Below are 27444 nucleotides of genomic sequence, written 5' to 3' on the forward strand. Positions count from 1 at the left end.
ACTCAGATATAGTTGTACTTCCCTATGATGGAGACAGCACAAATAAGAATCATTACAAATATTTATTTACATGTGTAGGGCATTTAGAGAACCTACACATTGCTACACCAGCTGAGCTTTCACAGACCAGCATTTACCTTATGGCAAGTTACCTTATGGTAAGTGGCAGTCATAACAATTGCTTTCTTTGATTTCTGGGAAAATATGCATTTGTGGACCCCACATATGATAACGAAAATCCTCAGTTTTCAATTATCTATCTACCATCTCCATTTTGAGTCAATTATGCATTGTGAATTTAGGGTTGATTTTGATCCAAAAAAAGGAGGGGTAGTGTAGAGCCAAAATATCTTAGAATCTTTCATTCCAGGTTGTACACAAGCAACCTGCCAAGTATGAGTTGAATAACTGGTTGGCAGAGTGTGAGGCACTACTGTTGTCAACAAGATCAAACAAATAGCTGCAGCAAATGACTATGACGACACACCTATTGACAACCTCATACAGAAAAGAAGAAAAAAAAGATAAACCGGCAGGTTGACAGAGTATAAAAAAAGAAAGTGATGACTAGCATAACATTTATAATCAAACACTCATACAAAACAACAAATATTTTCAAACCATACAACATTAACATCACTTTCACAAAGCATAACATACTACAACACACACTGAGACACTACCTAAACACATCCAATCAGACATTTTCAAAATAGTGTGTAGCTCTATTTGTAGGCCATACTAGACGAGAGTTACAAGAAGAATACAACTCACCATAAGGGCATACCACACAAACAGTTACGTTAAATCAGCTATGGCTGTTCACATTAAAGGCACTGGCCACCCATTTAAGGACATTGTGAATGATCTTCATGCATTACAAGAAACAGACAAGGGGCTCAAAATGCATGTGAGTGAAGAACTTGAAAGTTTCATTGATTTTTTAGCACATATAACTGTTTTTGAAGTAATCAGTTTATTTTTATATCATGAAAAGTTGTGTTAGAATTAAATAATGTAAGAATAAAGGTAACAACATAAATTTCTTCAATAATTTCTTCAATGTGGAATATGTTCTCCAGTATAAATGAGTTAACTGAGGGAAAAAATTCTTGACATTATCAAAATAAAAATAAAAACTAAATAAACATACTATTTAATATATGCTATAACATAAAGATGCTTATAAAAAGAAGTATTGTCATTGTGTTTGCTATCTTTGCAAATGGAATAAATTTTTTTTGGCACTTACAAGTTTTTAGAATGTAAACAACTAAACATGGAAGTCATAAGTGATGGTGTTGTGTGCATTATTGTGCTCTGTGTGCAAGACAAATACATAATCAACGAAAATGTATGTAAGGACGTAAGTTAGATGTTGGAACATACATCTCAATCTCACTTAAGGTACACACTAAAATGTAAGTAGATAGATAAAAATCAACTCACCAAGTGGCGGCAGGAGAACACACTCATAAAAGAAAGTTAAACTAATGCAAGCTTTTAAAGACAGTGGGTCCTTCTTCTGGCAGAAGGGTTGAAGGGAAAGGAAGAGGGGTCAAAGAAAAGGATTGGAGACATTCAGAAAAAGGGATAGATTTTGGAAAAGTCATCCAGAACCGCAAGTCATGAGAGACTTACTGGATGGGAATAGTAGGAAAAACTGATTGTTGGGGACTGCACCAGATGAGATTTGAAAACCTGGGAGCTTAAACATGGAACACAGGGTAATATGCAAGACAGAGACTACTGCAAAAACATTGTGTATGAGTTAATAAGAGAGACAACCTAAGTGCATTGCACATAACAGAGATGATAGGGGGATGGCATAAAATGGACATATACTATCAAAGAGGGAGCCACCTGTGAAACGACATGTCATATACCAGCTGTTAAGTAAACACTGTTCAGCCTTTTACGTCAACATGACTACCATCAAGTTCTCAGTTTGGATGAATGAGCATAGGCAGTGGGTATTTACTGATAACACACAATATCCTACTGCAGTGTATGCTCTACAACATGACAGTCGTGACCTCGTTGCCTGTTTCCCGCAGACACCAGTTCCGCAGAAATCCACAGGTGGGAACTGGTGCTGAAACACCTGGCCTTAATTTACTTTAATTTCTTCCATCTAAGCATTTCTTCACAGTAGCTACTCCATTCTTCACTCCATGTTAGTTTTCCACATTTTTCATTTTCTTGCCCGTCAGTTTTCACCATCTCCCTCCCACCACTGTTACATACAGTGCACTTAGCTTTTCACTCTTATTAACTCATGCGTGTTGTTTAAGCAGTAATCTCTGTCTTGCATGTGTCTTCAACCTTCATCCGGTGCAGTCCTCAACAATCAGTCTTTCCTTCTCATCCTGTCCTGTAAGTCTCTTCTGACCTGCAGTTCTGGGTGACTTCTCTGAAATATACCCCTTTCCCTAAACCTCTCCAGTTCTTTCCCTTCACACCTCCCCCTTGTCCTTCAAACCTTCTGCTGCAAGAAAAACCTACTGTCTCCAAAAGCTTGCATAAATATAATCTTCTTCTATGTGTGTGTTCTCCTGCTGCTGCAGCTTGGTGAGTAGATTTTTTATCTATCCAAGTACATTGTGTTGTCAAAAATCGATTGTTTTTGTTGTTAATGTACACACTGAAATAAGTGAAATCTCTGTACAGGATTAAATTTTAGTACATAACCTCACTGACACACCCAGCAAATAAAACCTCATCACACTTCAGATTAATGTATATGTAACTCACTTCAAATTAATGTATGTAACTGTAAAGTACATCATGGTGGTAGAATGTAGCAGAAACATGTCAAGGTAATGAATATTAGTAAAAAGTGATGGAAGCGGAAAAAATTGTTTCATAAATTTATAACACAGTTGCAGACCTCAACTAAATCTATACAACATGGATAAATTTAAGAAATGCCACTACTACTTCCCGAAGGACATATGGTCTGCAATGAAAGCTCCAATATGTCATGGTAGTGAGATTTACTAACTGAGGCTGAAGTATTTTAAGACATTACTTCTTCCCATAAGATGCAGTTATGAAGAGATAAAAAAAAATTGTGTTAAATGATGAAAGATATTAAGTTTCGTAACACATATTACTGTTCTTGAAGTAACCAATATCTTTTTTATATTATGGAAAGATGTGGTTGCATGTAAATAATCTAAGAATAAAGGCAACAACTCGCACTATAGTAGAGGTGTTGAGTCATCAACAGCAACAAACGAGACTGGAAACATCACTATCTTTCAAACAAATCCTTTTTCAAGCTAGAGTACATAATACACACACACACACACACACACACACACACACACACATCTGTACAGCTACAATGTGCCTGCTGATTCCACAGTGCCAAGACCGCAGTTGTGCTGGTTGACTGGCATGATGGTTTGTCTCGGGTGGATTGGAATGTGTGATCCCCTCAGAAGAAGAGCCACCTGTGAAAGCAGCCCATTTCATATACCTATCTCTGCTGCAGTTTCTGCACAGCATTTTATGTGGGCATGACCACCAACCACCAGAATGAATGGTCACCTACGAACTGCAGCTGAAAGCAGAGTTGATCCCCAAGTGACAGAACATGCTGCTAAACAAAACATGCCTGATTTCAGTGGTTGCTTCACTACCTGTTCCAACTAGGTCCCCGCTCTAGCATCAACTTTTCTGAACATCATAGATGGAAGTTGTTCTTGCAACATCCTTTGCTCTCAAAATATTCTTGGTGTCGATCTCCATTAGCCCTCTGCTTCACACTCACCTCCATCTTGCCCCAGGACACTAACTTCACCCTCTTCTATACAGACTCTCTTCTCTGTTCTGTCTCCCCTGCCAACAAAATCTATATCTACGACTACATCCATGTTCTGCAAACCAGTGTAAAGTGCATGGCAAATGTTACTTCCCATTGTCCTAGTTATTACAGGTTCTTTTCATCCCATTCATGTATGGAGTGTGGGAAGAATTATTGTTTTAATGCCTCTATATGTGGGACAAGTAATCTGATTTTATCCTCATGATCCTACTGGAGAGAGTTGTAATATATTTCTAGATTCATCATTTAAAGCAGCTTCATGAAACTTAAGTGGGCTCTGTTTGCATCTGTCTTCAAGTGTCTTGCAGTTTAGTTTCATCTGCTTCTCTGTGACACTCTCCCAAGGATAACAAGTCATTGGTGGCCATTGGTGCTACCCTTCTCTGTATACATTCAATATCTTCTATTAGTCCTATTTTGTATGCATCCCACATACTTGAGTGTTCTTCTGGTATGGCTCACATGACAGATTTGCATGCAGTCTCCTTTATAGGCTCCTCCATGTCATCATCATTGTCTGCTCTGCAAACTCGCTGGTGCTGGTCCCCATATGTCACATTGCTATCCTGTGTGCCTGCTACCTATCAAACCCTGCATTCTGACCAAGTACAACAGCTGCCTCCCTCCAGACTGTCAGCCACTCTTACCCAGTCCTTGCTCCCACTTAGCACCAAGTTATTTGATACTCTGCTAGTGAAATGTTACTACTCACTTTGCAATTTCATGAAAGATATCTTGATGTTTAAAACAGGATATCACTTATATTTTGCTTTGTTATGTAAATATCGCTGCTCATTCTCAGTAAAAATTAAATTAATTTTAAAATACTTTTCTATTTAATTAGCTACCACATCACTTCTGTAAATTATATTTTTGACAAGTCTCATGTGCCACAATCACACAATTAATAACTGTATATCACTAGATAAATAAATCGCAATTTGAAAATTATATTGGTACAAAATGTCAAGAGTATGTTGAAGAAAGCGTTTGGTTTTACACTTACTGCATTCTGGGAGAACCTTGTGTTTATTGTTGATCTTGTAATGAATATCCTTTATTGTATTCCAGGTCAGAGTGCTTCCTTTTACACAATTTACAGCATGGCACTTTTCACAGTATAACAGAACATGATTGACTCAGTTGGTACTTTCCAGAAACATAATTTCTTACAAGATCACACAATGTTATTGATGCACCTTGTAGTATAATGTGTCAGTAGTTTACAGAGAAGGGAATGTTTGAAGAAGAATACTCATGAGTAGTTCTCTGCATAGGAAGGGGCATACAGTATTTAATGAAAATAATGTTAGATCCTTGTATTGTGCTAACATTTACAGGGGTAAGACCAAAAAAAATGTGAAAACACCAAAAACATAACATATTACCATTCCTAATACAGTGTAGGAAACCCGTTTCATTTAAAATAGCTCCCAGTTGTCTCAGAATGGATAAATGCAGATCCTATATCGTTTCAAGGGAATCTTCATTCTTGTGGCAAAATTGTGGGAAGTTCTGGTAATGATGATGGAGGTTTATAGCAATCATGCAACCTTCTCTCCAAAGGAGACCACAATGGGCCAATAACATTGAGACCTGATGACCGTAGTAGCCAGGGGAGATGCAAAAATTCATTGTTGTGCTCATGAAACCAGTGTTGGATGATGCAAGCTGCATGAACAGGGCCTTGTAGTCTTGTTCTATGGGATGTGCTTGATCAGCAGAAATGGTCAAATAACCCTTGGCAGTAATTCACTCTGGCAGAGTACCCATGGCACCTAGGGAATACTGTGATATGGCTGCAAAAATCATCACCAAAAAACTGCTACTGGAGCTCCCTTCATGTTGTGATGCTGACACAGTTCATGAGTGCAAAATTCAGTTATGCAGTGACTTTTGCAGCTGTTTTCCTCTTATTTTTCATCATAATCCTCTTCAGTGACCACCTGTCAGATCACTCAACACACATTTTCATCCTTATTATGACTTAGTGGATGGTGTTTTTCCACTTTCCCTGCATGCGTTATAAATCTTTGATACAGTGCCTCTCAAAACACCAAAAACTTCAGCTTCCTTGGTTCTGAAAGCACACTCCATATGAGGACCAACAATTTGCCTGCATTCAAATTCATTTAGCTCCAACACAATGCACTACACAGAACACCATTTTGACCATACTGACACTTGCGACCTATTGGGAACATAGCACAGGTGTTGTTCGTGGTCAAATACAACAGTGCAGGCTGCAGCCTTGACTAGCTTCTCCATTTATGTTCAAGCATGCATTTAAAATGTCATGAAAATAGTATCAAATGTGGCTACATTGATTATAATTTTATTGTAAGGTCACACTTTTTCTGGATAGGCACCACAGCCTTGATCAATTTGAGGAAAGACATCATTATATTGGGCGGTATTTTAAAAATTGCATTTTATTCAGTGCTGCTAGGTTTATACATCTATAACAGATGCAAATACATCATCCTTATCTCATCATACAAAAATTGCATGCCATGTGTAATGGTGCATAACACAGTCATCAAAGTGCATCGTGTCATGATGTGCACCTGCCAAACACAGCCTGTACAGCTGTTGTGGTACTGGCACACAATTTTAAATTTATGTGAATGAGAAGTAAAATGGCTTTCTCATTACTGCACCTCTGATCGCTCTGACACTCTGAGTGAGTTGAGTCAGTGTAGTGCTGTTATATTCTCCTCACTACTTCCCATTCTATATTTTAAATTGGAGGTTACTTCTCAGACAGCTTTTCTCTGTGTTGACAGTGCTGACAGACACAGTTGTTTGTTAGTCAGTACGATATTTCTGGAATAGTTGTCCAGTGTCACATACTGCTAAATTTGTTCCCTACGCCAGAAAGTAATAAAAAAAATTTTAATGTGCAGGATGGTTTTTTTGATGGAGAGCTCCTGGATGGTCGTCGAGGTTTGGTTCCTTCCAATTTCATCCAAAAATTAGTTGGAGAGGACCTTCTGGAATTTCACCACGCTGTTGTCCAAGGACTGAGGGACTGTGATGATAGTGCTTCCACCAATGTTGGTCAAGAATTGGAGTTTTCAGGACATGAAATAATGCCCCTCGGTGAGGATTCCTTTTCTTCACACTTTTCTTTGACTTGTAAGGTATTATGTCTGGATAGTACAGTACATTGGAAACTGCCTAATCATTACAGTTTCTTAGTTAGGATATAAATCTTATTGTTGTAGAAACCTGACAGATCATCAGAGGCAATCAAGTCTCAGTTCATTAGTAATATAAACATACTTTCAGTTGTAGTTGTAAAGTATGGTTTATACTTATTTTCAGTAATGTCTAGTACCTGAACTCTACAAGTAATATAATACATACTTCCAATGATGCCATTTTCTTTGCCTCAACAAAAAATTGTGTGCTTCACAAACACTCAGTTCCAATAGACATGCTTTCATATTTCTTTTGAATAGTTGAACTAATAGCTTGACTTTTAAATGAAATCACTTTTGTTTTTTTGTGTGAATAGAGTGTAATTATGTTAAATCATATTTGTTCCTTGTGTTTTACTTCTGGGATGTCATACTGAAGGTAACTATTGTGATAGTTCTCTATATGTGCATCATAAAATAAATAATGATAGCAACTCTTAATTACAAATTTTCTATAGTTATATTACAGTGAGAGCTAGGTGTAATACTCTACATATTATCCTCACTGCATTACTTTATGATTTAGAACCATTGCTTGCTTCCATTTGAGGGCTCCACAGTTGGGTACCATATCATATATTCATGAATAATCCATGCATATTTTTTCCTGTATTTAAGGATGGACAACCAGGTGTACAGGTTAATTGCAATAAGTTTGGTGCTGCTCTACCTCCAACAATAGATCCTGTTATGCTACAGTGTTGTTGTGGTCTCAGTCTGTGAGATGTCAGTAACACATTAAAAGTGAAGTATTAATCACATGTTAACTTGTTAATTATGGCTACAAATTATCATTATTATTCATACACAACTAATGAAAAACTTAAAATTTCTGAAGAAGAAGAGAACACTGGAAACCTTGCAGTTGGGAGAAAATACAACATGAGTGAGTGTTATATTCATGACTGGCAATAAAACAAAATGCAGCTTCAGTATAAGAATGGTATTCACTGGGCATTTCGTGGCCAAAAAATGAAACATTCAGACCTCAAAAATAGGCTCTGTGATTATATAGTTGAGAAGCAACGATATGGATCTAGTGAAATGTGCCCTCAAAGCATTGGCTTAAGTAAAAAACTAGACATCATAGCCTCCTATCTAGCTGGGGCTAGCTATCATGATATTTCAATCAAAAAGGATTAGGATTCTGGAGACAAACTACCATCACTAACAGCTTCCAGGTGATTAAGAGAAAAAAGCCGTGAATATTCATTGTTATGTGATAAATTTGTGACATGAACATTCCTATTTATAAGCATTGTTGGTAACATCGATCAAGATGGGAATCCAGCTAATGATACGAGCCGGTGGAAGTTAGAAGCAAAGATGTACAGTGATGTTTATAATAGTTGAGTGACAAAAGCTACCACCTTATGTGGTAATTGTGCGTTGTATTATCTCTGAAGATCTAACATCTGTCCTGCAATGACTAAATGTGTGTATAAATCAGCTATTCGAAGCTGTACTCACACAGCAATATACACAATGGATAGCATACACACATGAATACAAATTAAAGCCAATAATTTTCCCCCGTCCCTTAAAATTAGGGTGTGCAGATTATTCAGTGGCATGAATTATTCGCTTTTGTATAGTATATTATGACTGTCATCAAGTATACTAAATGACTTGAAGCCGAAGAATACTAACACAAGGTGGAAATTTACTTACTTTAGACATTGTTTATGTTTATGCCGAAAATAAATTTTCGTTGAAGTTTGATTGTTTTAAATAAAATGTAGGTTCTGTATTGTGTCTTGATGATAGATGCAAAGTGAGTATGCATTACACCAGTTGGTTATCTATCATTCTGTACCAGTTGGTTATCTGTCATTCTGTGTATTATTTTAAGATCTCTAGAGTTTTTGACAAAATGCGCTAGCATTATATTACAGGATACTGATTAAATCTTATTCTTCATCCTCTTCTTCAGCACTGCAGCCCTTGATGGGCCTTGGCTGGCTCAACAACCTGCCTCTACCTGTCTCTGTTCCCTACTTTTTTCTTCCATCCTCAGATCTCCATCTTTGTGAGGTCATTGTCCAGACATCTTGCTATTGGTCAGCCCTTCTGTCTGATGGAATGCAATCATCTTTTCATTATTCTTTCTGGCCTCCTGTCATATGCCATCCTCCTCATGTGCCCTGACCAGGATATTCTTGGAAATTTAACAAATTTCACTGTATCTTTCCCTTGTATAACTGTTGTATGTAATGAATGTATCTTACTCTCCAACCCTGTGCCTCTCTCAGAAGACCAAAATTTCTGTAGGATTTTCTTCAATGCATTTAGGTAGTTTATATCTTACTACTGACATGTTTCATAACCGTACATATTATAGAAATGTATGTCAATATGTATGTACAAGTTCTGTTCAAAAAATTCTGGAACATTCATAATTTCCCACCAGTGGTGTGCTGTAGCGAAATGCAGTTGGCATCCCTGGACATATCTGTGTTTGATGTGTAACTGCTGGAAGTTTCATTGTTGTATTCTGTTAATTATTATTCAGTGCTGTATTGATTAGAACATTGTGCTGCACAGAATGCAAATTTCAAGGTGGCAGAGTTAGAGGAGCTATGCATCTACATTAAATTTTGCGACAGACTGAAGAAAATCTTCACAGAGACACACCTAATCATGAAGGAAGCCTACAGTGATGAGTGCTTAAGCTGTAATTGACATTACAAATGGTTCACACATTTTAAAAATGGCCAGACGGAAGTTAAAGGTTACCCTCGTTCAGGACGCCCTTCAATGTCTACTGGCGACGCTCATGTCAGAAACGTCAATGAAATTGTGCATGCTAATCAAAGACTGACTGTCTGAGAGATTGCAAAAGAGTGTAACACTTCAGTTGGATTGTGTCATGAAATCCTGACACAGCATCTTTGAATGCATTGTGTTGGTGGCAAGTTCAGCCCACAGCTCATGAATCGAGACTAGAAAGACCTTCGTCTCGCAATCTATGAAGAGATTTTGGATCGCGCAAATGAGAATGAGGTGCTCATTAGATAAGATTAGATTAGATTTACTTTCATTCCAATTGATCCATAGTGAAGAGGTCCTCCAGCATGTGGAACATGTCAGAAAAACAACAATACATGACAAATATTTACAACTAAAACAAATAAGCTAGTGCCCCATTCCAAAGGTCCCAAGTGGAATGATCATCATTTTTTAATGAACACATTTTACTAATATACTAATGCACTGAATTTAAAAATAAAAAGTTTATTTATCTATTTATATATATATATATATATATATCTATATATATATATATATATATATATATATATATATATATATATATATATATATATATATATATATATATATATATATATATATAAAAAATCAGTATATCCTCTCTTCTCGTTATATATATATATATATATATATATGGCATGTTTAGCCACAGGGTGATCCTCATTACCAACAAACACTGTCTGCCTGTGTCCATTCATGCGAATGGACAGTTTGTTGCTGGTCATTCCCACATAGAAAGCTTCACAGTGTAGGCAGGTCAGTTGGTAAATCACGTGGGTGCTTTCACACGTGGCTCTGCCTTTGATCGTGTACACCTTCCGGGTTACAGGACTGGAGTAGGTGGTGGTAGGAGGGTGCATGGGACAGGTTTTACACCGGGGGCAGTTACAAGGGTAGGAGCCAGAGGGTAGGGAAGGTGGTTTGGGGATATCATAAGGATGAACTAAGAGGTTACGAAGGTTAGGTGGACGGCTGAAAGACACTCTTGATGGAGTGTCTTTCCCCACAGTGTTACACCGTCTGAGTTATCTGGATATCTCCCACTGACACCAACCTGTCAGAACTCCGGAGATGGGAACTTGCCCTTCAGTATATCCTCTCTTCTCGTTATCTGCCAGGCCTTAATCTCCGCTAATTTCTAATTTCAATTTGCCGCCGCTCATACCTCACCTGTCTTTCAACAACATCTTTGCCTCTGTACTTCCGCCTTGACTGACATCTCTACCCAAACTCTTTGCCTTTACAAATGTCTGCTTGTGTCTGTGTATGTGCGGATGGATATGTGTGTGTGTGCGAGTGTATACCTGTCATTTTTTCCCCCTAAGGTAAGTCTTTCCGCTCCCGGGATTGGAATGACTCCTTACCCTCTCCCTTAAAACCCACATCCTTTCGTCTTTCCCTCTCCATCCCTCTTTCCTGATGAGGCAACAGTTTGTTGCGAAAGCTTGAATTTCGTGTGTTTTTATATATATAAAAACGAAGATGATGTGACTTACCAAACGAAAGTGCTGGAAGGTCGATAGACACACAAACAAACACAAACATACACACAAAATTCAAGTTTTCACAACCAACAGTTGCTTCATCAGGAAAGAGGGAAGGAGAGGGAAAGACGAAAGGATGTGGGTTTTAAGGGAGTGAGTAAGGAGTCATTCCAATCCCGGGAGCGGAAAGACTTACCTTAGGGGGAAAAAAGGACAGGTATACACTCGCACACACATCCATATCCAACTGCACATACACAGACACAAGCAGACATTTGTAAAGGCCTTCCCCTCCTGTTCTAGTATCTTCCTATCTCTACTACAAATCCTACAAAACCATTGATGAGTCTCATTTACTTCCCCTATTCCCACGCCACTACAGTCACCCACATGGATAAAACTACAGCACCCATCACACCAAAGCCCCAACCTAACAATCCTATGGCAAGTCAAGCACTTTTCACTCATGATAAACGTAATAGTTTATTAAGAATAAGTCAGTTAAAGTACAGATAAACATGAAAATATGATTGCACAAATTTGGCCTATACGCAACAGTGTGTAAACAAAAACAACAGTGCAAAGTTTCTGAAACAACAACTTAAACTTTAAGCTACTTTCCGGAAATGCTAGTTAAATAATGAAGAGGTATGTTAACTTAAATTGCTGGAGAGAGCAAAGGACAACTAAACGAAATTCTATAGATTTGCTGCAGTAAAATGTAAACAGAAAATGTGACTGTGCAATCTTTTCACTTTTTCTGCTATATTACTTAAAGAAAAATGAAATCTTTAATGGTACACTTAAAAGGCACACTACTACAACTATTTACCATGTAATCAGTACTAAACTATATGTTTTATAACCTAAAATGACTCATCTTTACGAAAACACCCAAACTCACACTAGTCGCCTGGCTGCAGGCCCGCCAACCAGGGCTCCCAATAGAATCATAACTCATGATGAGATGTGGGTCTATGCTTATGATGTTGAGACTAAAGTTCAGTCATCTTAATGGGTCGGGAAAGGTTCTCCAAGACAAAAAAAAACAACTTGTCAGGTCAGGTCAGATGTCAAAGCCATGCTGATAGATTTGACTTTCAAGGATTAGCACATCTTGAATCCGTGCTACAGGGACAAACTGTTAATTGATGATACTATGGGGACGTGTTGCATCACCTGAGAGAAAACATGAGAAGGAAACTGCCTGAAATGTAGGAAGGCAAATCAAGGCTCTTGCATCACAACAATGCACTCACACATTCATTCCTGTTGGTGCGTGACTTGCACAAAAAAATGAAATCACTGTGCAGCCTCATCCTCCATACTCTCCAGACCTGGACCCTATGGATTCCTTTTTTTATTTCTGAAGTTGAAAACCCTGTTGAAAGGGTGAAGATTTGCAGTGATAGATGAGATAAAAGAAAATAATCAGATGGTGCTTCACGTGATCCAGCAAGGAGTGTATCAAGACTGCTTCTAGAAATAGAAACATCATTGAGAGTGTTGTATCAATTGTGGAGGAGGGTATTTTGCAGGAGCCCATGCTCAATAAGTAAAAGGTAAGTGCACAAGAATTTTGTGGACAAAGTTCCAGAACTTTTTGGACAGACCTTGTATGTTCCATATCTCCTAAACCACTGGACTCGTTTCAACCAAGCTTGGTATACATGTCACTTAGTGTCTGGGAATCATTGCTGTAGGGGTTAGGAACCCCTATGTATCAAAAGGGTGGGTGTGGAGGTGAAAAAGCAGAATAGCCCATAATGTGCGAATGCCAATACTTCACTTATCCAGTATTTGAGAATGAGAGCACTTGGAGACTTGAAACAAACAGTACACATAATTCCAAATCTTTGCGGAACTGTTTTGCTGAAGACTCCCAAAAAAATTATAATTGTAAAAAAGTTTATTACTTAGTATGTTTTCGATGTTCATGCAGCAAAACTCCGACATTAAGCATGACTTTTTATTTATTTACTACTAATTGTATTTGTGTCACATTTTGGAGACAGTATTCACATATACTACTGAATATACCAGAAAAATTATGTCATTGTACGACAAATAGTTCAGGATATTTGATGTCATAAACATTGAGATGTGTGAAAAACTACTGCATCATGCAAGATTTTTAAATTTTTTACTTCATTGCTATAAACTCTATTTACAACACTTATTGCAGACAATATTTGCGTATGGCACTAAATCTACCAACAAAAATGCGTTCAGGGGATTCCGTCAAATACTGAGATGAAAGAAAAACTGCAGGTTTATGTAGGATGTTTTAATTTATTGCTTCTTTACTATTAACTCTGTTTGCAACCAATTTTGCAGACAGTATTCATATGTGCTGCTGAAAGTACGTAGAAAAATATACCGTTGTATGACACATAGTTCAGAAGATGTGACATCGTAAATACTGATATGCATGAAAAACTACCACATCAAGTATGACATTTAACTTATTGCTTGTTTAATTCTAACTCTATTCACAATACATTTCACACACAGGAGCCAATATACCACTGGATGTACCTGCAAAATTATGTCATTGTACAAATCATAGTTCAGGAGACAGGATGTCATAACATTGAGTTGCATGAAAATGAAATCACACGTCAAAAGTTGCTAGAGATACAGGTAAAATATGTGTACAAATACGTGTGAAATATGTCAAATATAGGTAAAATATATGTGACATGTGCATACTCAGGCAAAGACATGGGTAAAAAGTTCCTCCTAAACTCCTGGAATGATTTCAGCCAATTTGGTGCTTATATTAGTTACAGCCTGGAAATAAATAATGTGGGGGTAAGAATCACGATCATCCTATTGGGGTGAGCAAGATAACATGGAGGGGGAGAGAGAGAGAGAGAGAGAGAGAGAGAGAGAGAGAGAGAGAAGAGGGAGGAGGAGATGGAGAGGGAAGGATGAGGTGGGCACTAATAGGGGGGAGGAGAAGATGAACAGATGGGGAGGGGGGGAGAATATAGACAGAGAGAATGGGGATGAGGTGGTGAAAAAAGAGAATAATGTAGATTACATGGAATTGGAGGGGGATGCTAGCAAACAATAAAAAAAAATGGAACCTTGAAGGACACTTTCTGCTTTCTGTTGCTTGTGGAATGTTTCACTAGCTCAACATCTTTCTCTCTCTCTCTCTCTCTCTCTCTCTCTCTCTCTCTCTGTCTCATTTATGTGAATCCAGGAACACTGGGAACAACAGTTTGTTCAATAGTATTTCATAGAACATTGTGTTGAAAGCATGAAGTAATAGAAAATTTTACTCTTAACCACTGTTCTGTTTACCAGTTGCTGAATACATTTTGTCAAAAGTGGCAAAGCAGATTTAACTATGCCCAAACCTGGCCTGGAACCAAATACCTGTGTCTGAAATCCCTATTTTCTTCAAATAATTTTATGATTTTGTTATTCAATCATTTAAATCATTTTTCAGTTAGTTTTAATCCACTACATACTTCATTAGCACATATCTCAAAGAAAATAATCACATTTTGGAAATATCATGTGATTGGATGGATAAAAGATCTACTTACCAAGTGGCAGTGGATGGATAAAAGATCTACTTACCAAGTGGCAGCAGGAGAAATCACACATAAAAGTTACAGAAACAGGTGAGCTTTCAGAGCCAGAGGCACCTTTCTCTATCGAAGGGGTTGAAGGGGGAAAAACAGGTCAGTGGAGACCTACTGTATGGGATGAGAAGGAAAAACTTATTTTTTGGGGACTGCAACCGATTAGATTTGAAAGGCTGAGACTTTAAAAGTGGAAGACAGGGTGATAAGCAAGACAAAGATTACTAACAAAAAATAGAAAATCATGCAAGAGATAAGAACAGAAAAAGCTAGGTCCATATTATATGTGGTAGACAGGTGAGATGGGGCGGGGTCTGGTCAGGAAATAAAAGGTATAGAATACTAAAAGGAAGTGAAGAAGAGGAATGGTTACAGAAAATAAATGCTGAACCTGAAGAAATTAATGTAAATTTAAGCAAAATAGTTGGTCAGAATTGAGGACATTTTGCAATGCCAGTCCTCACCTGTGGGGTTCTAAGAAGCTGGTTTCAGGAGGAAGAATCCAGGTGGCACGTTTGGTTAAAATTGTGGAGACTGGGAATAGAGCTGTTGATACAATATTGATACAATGACATATCGATATTTTTTCAATATATATATATATATATATATATATATAGTTATAATAGAGGGAAACATTCCACGTAGGAAATATATATCTAAAAACAAAGATGATGTGACTTACCAAATGAAAGTGCTGGCAGGTCGACAGACACACAAACAAACACAAACATACACACAAAATTCTAGCTTTCGCAACCAACGGTTGCCTCGTCAGGAAAGAGGGAAGGAGAGGGAAAGATGAAAGGATATGGGTTTTAAGGGAGAGGGTAAGGAGTCATTCCAATCCCGGGAGCGGAAAGACTTACCTTAGGGGGAAAAAAGGACAGGTATACACTCGCACACACACACATATCCATCCACACATACACGGACACAAGCAGACATTTGTAAAGGCAAAGAGTTTGGGCATTTTTTGGGCAGAGATGTCAGTCGGGGCGGATGTACAGAGGCAAAGATGAAGTTGAAAGACAGGTGAGGTATGAGCGGCGGCAAATTGAAATTAGAAATTAGCGGAGATTGAGGCCTGGCGGATAGCGAGAAGAAAGGATATGCTGAAGGGCAAGTTCCCATCTCCGGAGTTCTGACAGGTTGGTGTTAGTGGGAAGTATCCAGATAACCCGGACGGTGTAACACTGTGCCAAGATGTGCTGGCCGTGCACCAAGGCATGTTTAGCCACAGGGTGATCCTCATTACCAACAAACACTGTCTGCCTGTGTCCATTCATGCGAATGGACAGTTTGTTGCTGGTCATTCCCACATAGAACGCTTCACAGTGTAGGCAGGTCAGTTGGTAAATCACGTGGGTGCTTTCACACGTGGCTCTGCCTTTGATCGTGTACACCTTCCGGGTTACAGGACTGGAATAGGTGGTGGTGGGAGGGTGCATGGGACAGGTTTTACACCGGGGGCGGTTACAGGGGTAGGAGCCAGAGGGTAGGGAAGGTGGTTTGGGGATTTCATAGGGATGAACTAAGAGGTTGCGAAGGTTAGGTGGACGGCGGAAAGACACTCTTGGTGGAGTGGGGAGGATTTCATGAAGGATGGATCTCATTTCAGGGCAGGATTTGAGGAAGTCGTATCCCTGCTGGAGAGCCACATTCAGAATCTGATCCAGTCCCGGAAAGTATCCTGTCACAAGTGGGGCACTTTTGGGGTTCTTCTGTGGAAGGTTCCGGGTTTGAGGAGATGAGGATGTGGCTCTGGTTATTTGCTTCTGTACCAGGTCGGGAGGGTAGTTACGGGATGCAAAAGCTGTTTTCAGGTTGTTGGTGTAATGGTTCAAGGATTCCGGACTGGAGCAGATTCGTTTGCCACGAAGACCTAGGCTGTAGGGAAGGGACCGTTTGATGTGGAATGGGTGGCAGCTGTCATAATGGAGGTACTGTTGCTTGTTGGTGGGTTTAATGTGGACGGACGTGTGAAGCTGGCCATTGGACAGGTGGAGGTCAACGTCAAGGAAAGTGGCATGGGATTTGGAGTAGGACCAGGTGAATCTGATGGAACCAAAGGAGTTGAGGTTGGAGAGGAAATTCTGGAGTTCTTCTTCACTGTGAGTCCAGATCACGAAAATGTCATCAATAAATCTGTACCAAACTTCGGGTTGGCAGGCCTGGGTAACCAGGAAGGCTTCCTCTAAGCGACCCATGAATAGGTTGGCATACGAGGGGGCCATCCTGGTACCCATGGCTGTTCCCTTTAATTGTTGGTATGTCTGGCCTTCAAAAGTGAAGAAGTTGTGGGTCAGGATGAAGCTGGCTAAGGTAATATATATATATAAGGTAATATATATATATATATATATATATAGGCGATATTTTTTCCATCAATATATCAATATCAAAATAGCAATATTGAGTGCTGATAAATTTATTTTATATTATATTTTTTCACAATTTTTGGTAAGTCCTTGAGTCGTTATTTTGAAGTTGTAGTACTACATAATTTTACTTTCACTGTGTGAAAGAGTTTTACTACTTTTTCAGCATTTAACACGTCTAGTCTTTCTCTTTCACTGTATGAAGCAAGTATATGTGGCAGAAAAGAAGTGCTATTGCACTGTGGGTAACGGTGTGAGTGGAACAATGACATTTCTGATGTGAAGAAATAGCACACCAGTTGCATTAAAAACAGTTTTTAATGCAACAAGCATGCTATTTCCGCATGTCAGTATTCATCAAAAACAGTCGCTGAAAATGATGAACAAAAATCTAAATGACAAGTCTGGTCTTTGCAGCGGACGGCAACATGCGAGGGAAATGCTGACATAATCAGCACTTGGCACTACCAAAAGAAACTGCAATGTTTAGCTTCAGTACACAATTTTTACACTACAACTGCTAGGTCACTGATGGTAACAGGAATTGAAAAATAGGAAAGTCAACATGAAGCATTCCGGACAAACCTGATATGTGAGGAAATCTAATGATGCACCCATCGGACATCTTTTATTGTGCCACTTACGTGCAGTTACCATGCATGGTTATTGCCAAGCGTTAACATGCATTGTTATCCTTTCCATTCTTGCTCTAAGGGGGATAGGCAGGATGTTCAGAATATCTAATAATAAATCAATACTTAAATATAGAGCTTTAAAACTGGCTGTATGTTTACACTGTGCAGGCAACATTTTTATAGGCAGGTATGTCAATATTTTTTCCGTTGATATATTGGATTCCCAATATTTTTAAAAATATCAAAAGTCCTAATTGAGAGGGTGAGTTGTTTTTTGGAGGGACCAACAGTATCAGGATTGGATGTGATTGCCTGGGAAATGTGCTTTTGAACTACACTGGGGTAGTTGTGTTCATCTGAACAAACATGTTTACCTTGAATTCCAAGGCTGCAGGGGAGGGAAAGTTTGACATGGAAAGGATGGCAACTGTCAGAATGTAACTTCTATTGTTCATTAGTACATTTTATGTGAATGAAGTATGTAGCTGACTCTTAGTGAGGATGACGTCAATATCAATAAAGTAACAAGGAATTCGGAATAAGACCATATGAAATTTAATTGGGAGAATGTATTTAGAGATTCCAAAAAATGTAATAGGTCACCACTACCATAAGTCCATATGGCATATACACTCATGTTCAGGAAAAACAGAACACCTTTAATGACTAGAGATACGAAGTTCATATTTATAGGACATGTACATTAGTGTGTACTGCAGAAATGATTAGTGTTTCAGTCACATCTGTTCAGCATGTGTCCTGTTGCCTAGCAGGCATGGATCCATTACGGGCCCTGGTAACTTGTTCCGTGTGTAATGACATCAATGCGTATAAGATGTGAATGGTGTCCTGTGGTATAGCCATCCTGGCTGTGTTCACCTAGTTCATCTGTGGTGGTTGGCATTGGGTCACAGTGCTGTGCCGGATGTTTCACCATATCCCACACATTTTCGACTGGTGAAAATCTGGTGATCTAGTGGGCCAGGACAAAAGGCTGACATCCTGTGACACCAAGAAGGCAAGTGTTTGTGCAGCAGTATGTGATAATGCATTGTCTTGTTGAGAAATGGCATCTGGGATGTTGTGCGGAAAGGGTATGCCTATGGGTCGCATGAGGTCATTCATTCAGGTCACACTGGTCAGCTGTTCCCTCCGTCAGTGGTGAACCAAAATATGGCCATTGTTTTCAAACAAACAGAACCTGAATTCATCCAAAAACACTATCTGATACCACTCCTGTCCTCAGTGACGTCGTTCCATATACGATTGCCATCTAGCATGTTTCTGCACATTTGTCAAAGGTAGATGGGGAAATGGACAACGTGTGTGTAACCCATGCCATAATAAACAGTGATGGACTATTGTCTCTGATGTATCAAGTGTTACACTGTTCCACTGTTACACCAGAGCCAAGGAGGAGGCAGATCTGTACTGAAATGGCGTATGGATGAGGTGTCGATCTCATCAGGGGTTGGTCTGGGTGGTGCGACCTGACCAATCTCGTCGTGTTCTACGGCCTTCTGTGAACCATTCTGCACACACCTGTTGCATGCCAAAACACTTTGTCCCACATGAGCAGCAGTTTCCCAGATGGATGCATCACATTCTCTCATGCCAGTAGTGCACCCTCTTTAAAACTCACTGACTTGATGGTACAGATGGCACATACATCTGCGAGGCGTCCTGCATGTCTGCTCATGACCTTCAGTGAAAGGTGCAGATACATTTTACCAGCAGGTAGTGTTGCAACAAGTTTCAGATGTTGACCTTGAACCTGCTAACATGGTGCAAATGCGAATCATTTCCACAGAACATACTAATGTACATGACCTATTAATATGAACGTCCTATCTCTAGTTGTTCATGGTATTCTGTTCTTTTTCTGAACATGAGTGCATGTCATCAGGACACTTGAACCAAACCAGGAGCTGAAGATTTGTGGATCCCAGGAGGGCCCCCTTCAAATGACTCTTGAAGAGGTTGGCACAAAGGAGCCATCCGGGTTCTCATTTGTGTACCACTGATCTGTTTGTGTGTCTGCCTCTAAAATGTAAAATAGTTGTTCATAAGCATAAACCTGACTAAGGTCAGAAGAAGGGATGCAATAGGTTTACATCAACCAGCCAATAACTGAGGTAAAGTTCAGCAGTGGACAGACCATGTACATGGGTACTGTTGGTATAGAGGGAGGCATCAATAATGACAGGCAAGATGTGTGTGGTGGTAGTGTGATAGAAATAGATTTCAGACAATCGAGGTAGCAGTTGGAGTCTTTAGTGTAGGAAGGGAGTTTTTGCACAACAGGTTACAGAAGTTAATCAACCGAGTCAGATATATGTTTAGTGGATACTTTGAAGCCAGCAACTATGGGACAACCAGCGTTACTGGCTTCATGAATCTTAGGACAAAGGTGTGAGTACGTGGTTTGGGTGGGGTAAGAAGTTCTATCCACTGATGTGATAGTCCTTGTTGGGTCCTGAGGTTTTAAGGTCAGTTTGTATCACAGTGATTGGATCTTAATGGCAGATGCTGGATGTAGAAGCATCAGAAAGTTAGCATAACGTATTTCGATCGTTCAAGTATCATAGTGGTAGATCCCTTGTCTGCTGGGACATTTTTCAGATTTATTTGCAGTAACTAATCATTTTCTTCTCTTCCTTTTAGTTTTGCACATCTTTTTTTCTGAGCCCTCTATTTTTCCTGCCCCCCACCTCACCTTTCTACAACATACAGTTCATTTAGCTTTCCGCTCTTATTAGCTTGTGCATTATGTTTTGTCAGGTCTTCCTGTCTTGTTTATCACCATATCATTCACATTTAAGGTTTCAGGTTTTCAAATCTAATTTGGTGCAGTCCTCAACAATCAGTTTTTCCTTCTCATGCCGTCTGATAAGTCTCCCATGACTCGAGATTCTGGGTGAATTTTCTGTAACTCTCCCATTTCTGGAACTTTGCCGGTCCTTTTCCTTCATCCTTCTTCCTGTCCATTCAGCCATTCTACCAGAGGTAGGAGCCACTAGGTACAAAAACTTTCAGATTTCCATAACTTGTTCAATGAAACTCCTATTTTATGTTTTTGTGCAGGCCAGACTTAAAAATGCAAAATTGAGGAAAATGCAGGAAAATGTTAATATCCCAAAAATTTGAGCAAAAACATATGTAATTGGCATATATAATTAAAAATAGTAATCCTCTCCAATACATTGTATAAAATATGTAAAGGTGAAGGAAATTAAATGCACAACACAAAGTTTATAGAATAATTTTTGATAGTGAATTTCATCAGTTCTTAAAAAGTCACATATGTGTAACAGCAAGTAAAAACTCATCAAAATATTGAAATTGATATCTGGGTAAAAGGTAATGGAGCTATTTTCTGACATGTTATGTAGACAAATTATCAAAACATGCATTTATTAAAGATCTTTTCTTTGGGCTCACCCAGAAAAGAGCAAAAATTGATGAACATGGTGAACTAAATGAAAACTGTGAAGTAAAGTGAAAAGTATTAGAATCCAACATGTGGGGGGGTTGTTTTTCTTCTCTAGTAAATGGCAGTGCAGCATACTCTGGTGATGCAAGCATAGTGACCTCTAGTATATTGCTTGTAAAATTTTCCTTTTTCATTGTGCTGAGTAGTTGGAGTGAAGCGTTCTGCACTATTACCAATGTGAACTGTTTGCATCTCAAACACATTGCTTGTTTCAGTTTAAATTCAGCAGATTTTGTGAGAGCACATAAATACACACAAGCTTTCCTTCACATGTGGTATTTATTTATACCAATTTATTATTATTATTTTGAGCTTTTCCTCATTACAGAGGCTTATCTCCAACATAATAATTTACTTGGAAATTACAATACAAACAATAAACGTTCTTAAACTATACTCTCAAAATATTTCTCCAGGTGTTTCGATCTTGCGTGTCCTCTTCCTCTGCGCCCATTCTCCTCATTGTGTGCTGTCACAGGTCGTCCTCTTCTTCTTTTCCCCTCCGGTTCCCACTCCAGTATCAATTTTGGTATTCTGGCTTCCTCCATTCGTCGTACATGCCCGTAACACTGTAATTTCTTCCTATCCATTACGTCATATATTCTTTCTTTTATTTCCATTCTCCTTATTACTTGGGTGTTCCTTATCTTTTCTTTCCTGGAGATTCTTGCCGATCTTCTCCAAAAGTCCATCTCTAGAGCTTGTAATTTTTTAATGTGCTTCATGTTAATTGTCCAGGTCTCTGTTCCATACAGAACCACACTCTCTAATATGGATTTGTATATTAATTTTTTAGTTCTGCTCATTACATTCCTGCTCCATAAGACTGAGTTAAGCATCCCAATGACCCTCCGTCCGCTACTAATTCTTTTATTGATTTCTGACTCTGATTTTCCCTCGATTTCTAAAATGGTGTTTATCTTTTTGATTTTCTTTCCTTCAATGTATAGCTCATCTGAATCATTAGTCAAGTATTCTGTTTTTTGGTAATTAATCTTCAAACCCCAAGTTTTGTATGCTACTGCTAGTTGATTGCACATATAGTTAGCATCCTCCCCATCTTGTGCTACGACTACTTGATCATCAGCAAATAATAAATGATGTAGGTAAACTCCATCTCTTATTTCTAATCCCATACTATTACATTCACGAGACCATGTTCTAAGGCTAATATCTATATAGATTTTAAATAATGATGGTGACATGGGACAGCCCTGTAAAAGGCCTTTGCTTGTTCTAAATTTCTGTGAAAGTTTATTACCAACTTTCACTTGGCAAATGTTATCTTTATACATCTGTTGTATTATTTTAATCAAGGAAGGTTTTATGTTTGCCATATGTAGTGCTCTCCAAAGTAATTTTCTTGGAACAGTATCATACGCTTTTTCTAGATCTATGAAAATTAATCCTATACTTTTTGATTTTTCCCTATGTTTCTCCAAAATCTGTCGTAATGTGAAAATATGGTCTACACATGATCTCCCAGCCGTGAATCCACATTGTTCTTCTTGGGTTCTAAAATTTTTTTCTAGTTTGTTTTTAATTACTTTCACAAAAATTCTCATTAATGGGTTTGTAACACAAATTCCTCGATAGTTTGAACAAATTTTGCGATTCCCTTTATTAATATTGTATTAATGTAACCTAGCTTCATTTCATTGGGTATTGAATCTCCATGTATCATTTTGTTGAAGAGGTGTGTTATCAGTTTCACAATTTTGTCACCACCATATTTCAGACACTCCAGATTGATATTGCCTAGTCCCGGTGATTTACCATTCTTTCCTGTTCTCAACGCCTGAAGTACTTCACTTTCTAAAATATGGATCTCATCATCTTCATGTCCTTTATCTTCCCCTGTTCCTTCTTCTAGATATTCTTCTCTGTCCTCATTTAATAATTTTTGGAAATACTCTTCCCATTCCTTTTGTGTTATCAGTTGGAGATTAGTTTTGCTTTTTGTATCCTGTCGAAGCCCTTTCAATACTGACCATGCTTCTTTTGCTCTCCCAAATCCTAATTTGCTATTCACCTTGGCACATGTTCTTTCCCATGCTTCATTTTTTGCCATCCTTATTTTTTTCATCACTTCATTCTTCTTTTCCTTGTATATTGACCTTGTTTCTTCTGATTTATCATTCAACCACTGAAGGAACGCATTTCGTTTTTCTCTAACGAGGACCTCTAGTTCCTCTGACCACCACTCTGCTGCACGGTTGTGGTTGCTATCTTTTTTACCCAACACCTCTGTTGCTATGATTTTCACATTAGCTTTTATATAGTCATATATTTCCTCTGTACTTCCTTCAAATGATTCAACCAGTTTCCTTTCCATCCTGGCCGCAAAGAGTGTTCTGATACTTTCGTCTTGTAGGCTGTCAATATTAAAAGGTAAATTTTCATCTTTCTCAGTCTGGTTCGTTTTATTTATGTTACTTGTATCACTCCTTGCATTCTTACATGGCCAGAAAGACTTCATTTTAACTAGATAGTGGTCTGATCCACACTGGGCTCCTCTATAAGATCTGACGTCTACTGCCTTGAAACTACTTCTTTGCCTAATGATAATATAATCTATTATAGAACGAAGTTCTTTGGTGTTCTGTTGCCAAGTATATTTATGAATGTCCTTATGTTTGAAAAATGTGTTGGTAATTTTTAGATCAAATTGTTCACAAATTGCAATCAATCGTTCTCCATTGTCATTATATTCGTCCTCTCCATGTTTTCCTACTATTCTACAAGATTCTCTAATTCCTACCCTTCCATTCAGATCTCACATGATAATCAGTTCCTTTCTTCTTGGGATTTTTTCAATAGTCTCCCTGAGGGTGTCCCAAAATGTATCTTTCTCCTTATCTTTTGTGTCGTTCGTAGGTGCATATACGCCAATAATCACAACTTCCCTAGCAAATAATGTCATTTCAACAGTTATTATACGTTGATTGATGAATGTCCAATTTGTGATTCTTTCTTTCCATGATTTTTTTATCATAGTGGAGACTCCTGCTTTGGCTCTTACTGCTTTTGATACCCCACTCCAGATATGTACATAATTATCCAGTTCTTCTTCTCCTTGGCCTTTCTTCTTTGTTTCAGAGAGTACGACAACATCCATGTTGAACATGTCAAGTTCTGCGGGGAGTAAATTTATTTTAGTGGAAATACCTTGCACATTCCAGCATCCAAACATAATTTTCCGTTTCTCATTGCCAGTTCGTCGTCCAAAGTTCCCATTTTTCCGAGGCATATTATTAGGTTTTTTAGCATTTTTATGTTTTTATGTGAGTGAGGAGGTGGCCCACTGCACAACCCCCAACCTGGAGGACCAGGTAATTTTTACTCAAGGTTTTCTTCCTTTAGCCTTTGATAAGCCAATATCATACTACAAGGCAGCAGTTGCTAGTTTTGGTCCACCCCGGGTATTTTATTTCCCCGGTACCCACCATATCTGGTGAGCATTCCCCTATCCGCCACCTGGGGAGGCGCCCGATGGGAGACCAGCAAACTCCACACGGGATTTATACCAATGAATATGAAATAAAGTTAAGCCTGCTGTAATTTCAGTGTTTTTGTGTCCCAGCAATCCGTTACATTTATATCAAAATGTCTGTCTGCCATCACAACATATTAACGCCATTGAGGACTGCAACAAAGATGAACAAGCCATTGCACAACTCTTCACTGTTCACATTCTGTTAATTGTGGTACGGCACATAACAAGTGGAGTAGCCTATGTTGGCTGCTGGTGGTGGAGGAATGATACATTCTGGATTCTGTCAACAGACACCAAGCAGAACTACTATAAGTAAAATTAATGCATGGTAGTGAACAGCGTACAAGGTATAAATTTATAAATTAAACATAAGTGGAAGCTGCAGTCACTCCGTTTGCTATACACTAATCTCATCAGCCTTACTTTCGAATAAGCCACTAAGTGAGCATGCTGTTTATCACTCTATTTGCTAGAAGCCTTGGAATTAGCATGATATCACCAAGCTATAGAGCTATTGGCTGCAAATGGGAAACAAACATCCAAGAAGCTACAAAAATCCAAGATGTTGGAGTCTGCAGTTTTCACCATGTTTCACAGTTTTCAATTTATTCCACCATGTTGTTGTTGTGGTCTTCAGTCCTGAGACTGGTTTGATGCAGCTCTCCATGCTACTCTATCCTGTACAAGCTTTTTCATCTCCCAGTACCTACTGCAACCTACATCCTTCTGAATCTGCTTAGTGTATTCATCTCTTGGTCTCCCTCTACGATTTTTACCCTCCATGCTGCCCTCCAATACTAAACTGGTGATCCCTTGATGCCTCAGAACATGTCCTACCAACCGATCCCTTCTTCTGGTCAAGTTGTGCCACAAACTTCTCTTCTCCCCAATCCTATTCAATACTTCCTCATTAGTTATGTGATCTACCCATCTAATCTTCAGCATTCTTCTGTAGCACCACATTTCGAAAGCTTCTATTCTCTTCTTGTCCAAACTATTTATTGTCCATGTTTCACTTCCATACATGGCTACACTCCATACGAATACTTTCAGAAATGACTTCCTGACACTTAAATCAATACTGGATGTTAACAAATTTCTCTTCTTCAGAAACGCTTTCCTTGCCATTGCCAGCCTGCACTTTATATCCTCTCTACTTCGACCATCATCAGTTATTTTGCTCCCCAAATAGCAAAATTCCTTTACTACTTTAAGTGCCTCATTTCCTAATCTAATTCCCTCAGCATCACCCGACTTAATTAGACTACATTCCATTATCCTTGTTTTGCTTTTGTTGATGTTCATCTTATATCCTCCTTTCAAGACACTGTCCATTCCATTCAAATGCTCTTCCAAGTCCTTTGCTGTCTCTGACAGAATTACAATGTCATCGGCAAACCGCAAAGTTTTTATTTCTTCTCCATGAATTTTAATACCTACTCCGAATTTTTCTTTTGTTTCGTTTACTGCTTGCTCAATATACAGATTGAACAACATCGGGGAGAGGCTACAACCCTGTCTTACTCCCTTCCCAACCACTGCTTCCCTTTCATGTCCCTCGACTCATATAACTGCCGTCTGGTTTCTGTACAAATTGTAAATAGCCTTTCGCTCCCTGTATTTTACCCCTGCCACCTTTAGAATTTGAAAGAGAGTATTCCAGTCAACATTGTCAAAAGCTTTCTCTAAGTCTACAAATGCTAGAAACGTAAGTTTGCCTTTCCTTAATCTTTCTTCTAAGATAAGTCATAAGGTCAGTATTGCCTCACGTGTTCCAGTGTTTCTACGGAATCCAAACTGATCTTCCCCGAGGTTGGCTTCTACTAGTTTTTCCATTCGTCTGTAAAGAATTCGTGTTAGTATTTTGCAGCTGTGACTTATTAAGCTGATAGTTCGGTAATTTTCACATCTGTCAACACCTGCTTTCTTTGGGATTGGAATTATTATATTCTTCTTGAAGTCTGAGGGTATTTCGCCTGTTTCATACATTTTGCTCACCAGATGGTAGAGTTTTGTCAGGACTGGCTCTCCCACGGCCGTCAGTAGTTCCAATGGAATATTGTCTACTCCGGGGGCCTTGTTTCGACTCAGGTCTTTCAGTGCTCTGTCAAACTCTTCACGCAGTATCATATCTCCCATTTCATCTTCATCTACATTATATAATCAGATAGATTATATAATGGTAAGACAGAGATTTAGGAACCAGGTTTTAAATTGTAAGACATTTCCAGGGGCAGATGTGGACTCTGACCACAATCTATTGGTTATGACCTGTAGATTAAAACTGAAGAAACTGCAAAAAGGTGGGAATTTAAGGAGATGGGACCTGGATAAACTAAAAGAACCAGAGGTTGTACAGAGATTCAGGGAGAGCATAAGGGAGCAATTGACAGGAATGGGGGAAATAAATACAGTAGAAGAAGAATGGGTAGCTTTGAGGGATGAAGTAGTGAAGGCAGCAGAGGATCAAGTAGGTAAAAATACGAGGGCTAGTAGAAATCCTTGGGTAACAGAAGAAATATTGAATTTAATTGATGAAAGGAGAAAAT

General features: G+C 38.7%; 1 protein-coding gene across 1 annotated transcript in view; it reads left to right on the forward strand.

Annotated features, from left to right (window-relative positions):
* The window catches only part of LOC126419598 (peripheral-type benzodiazepine receptor-associated protein 1-like), an 843217-nt gene that overhangs the window by 700159 nt on the left and 115614 nt on the right, over positions 1–27444 (forward strand). The window contains exon 12 of the mRNA XM_050086786.1: positions 6739–6934. Within this exon, the coding sequence (XP_049942743.1) occupies positions 6739–6934 (196 nt within the window). The remainder of the gene's footprint in view (positions 1–6738; positions 6935–27444) is intronic.

The sequence above is a fragment of the Schistocerca serialis genome, chromosome 9 (genome assembly GCF_023864345.2).
Source record: "Schistocerca serialis cubense isolate TAMUIC-IGC-003099 chromosome 9, iqSchSeri2.2, whole genome shotgun sequence".
Classification (NCBI taxonomy): domain Eukaryota; kingdom Metazoa; phylum Arthropoda; class Insecta; order Orthoptera; family Acrididae; genus Schistocerca; species Schistocerca serialis.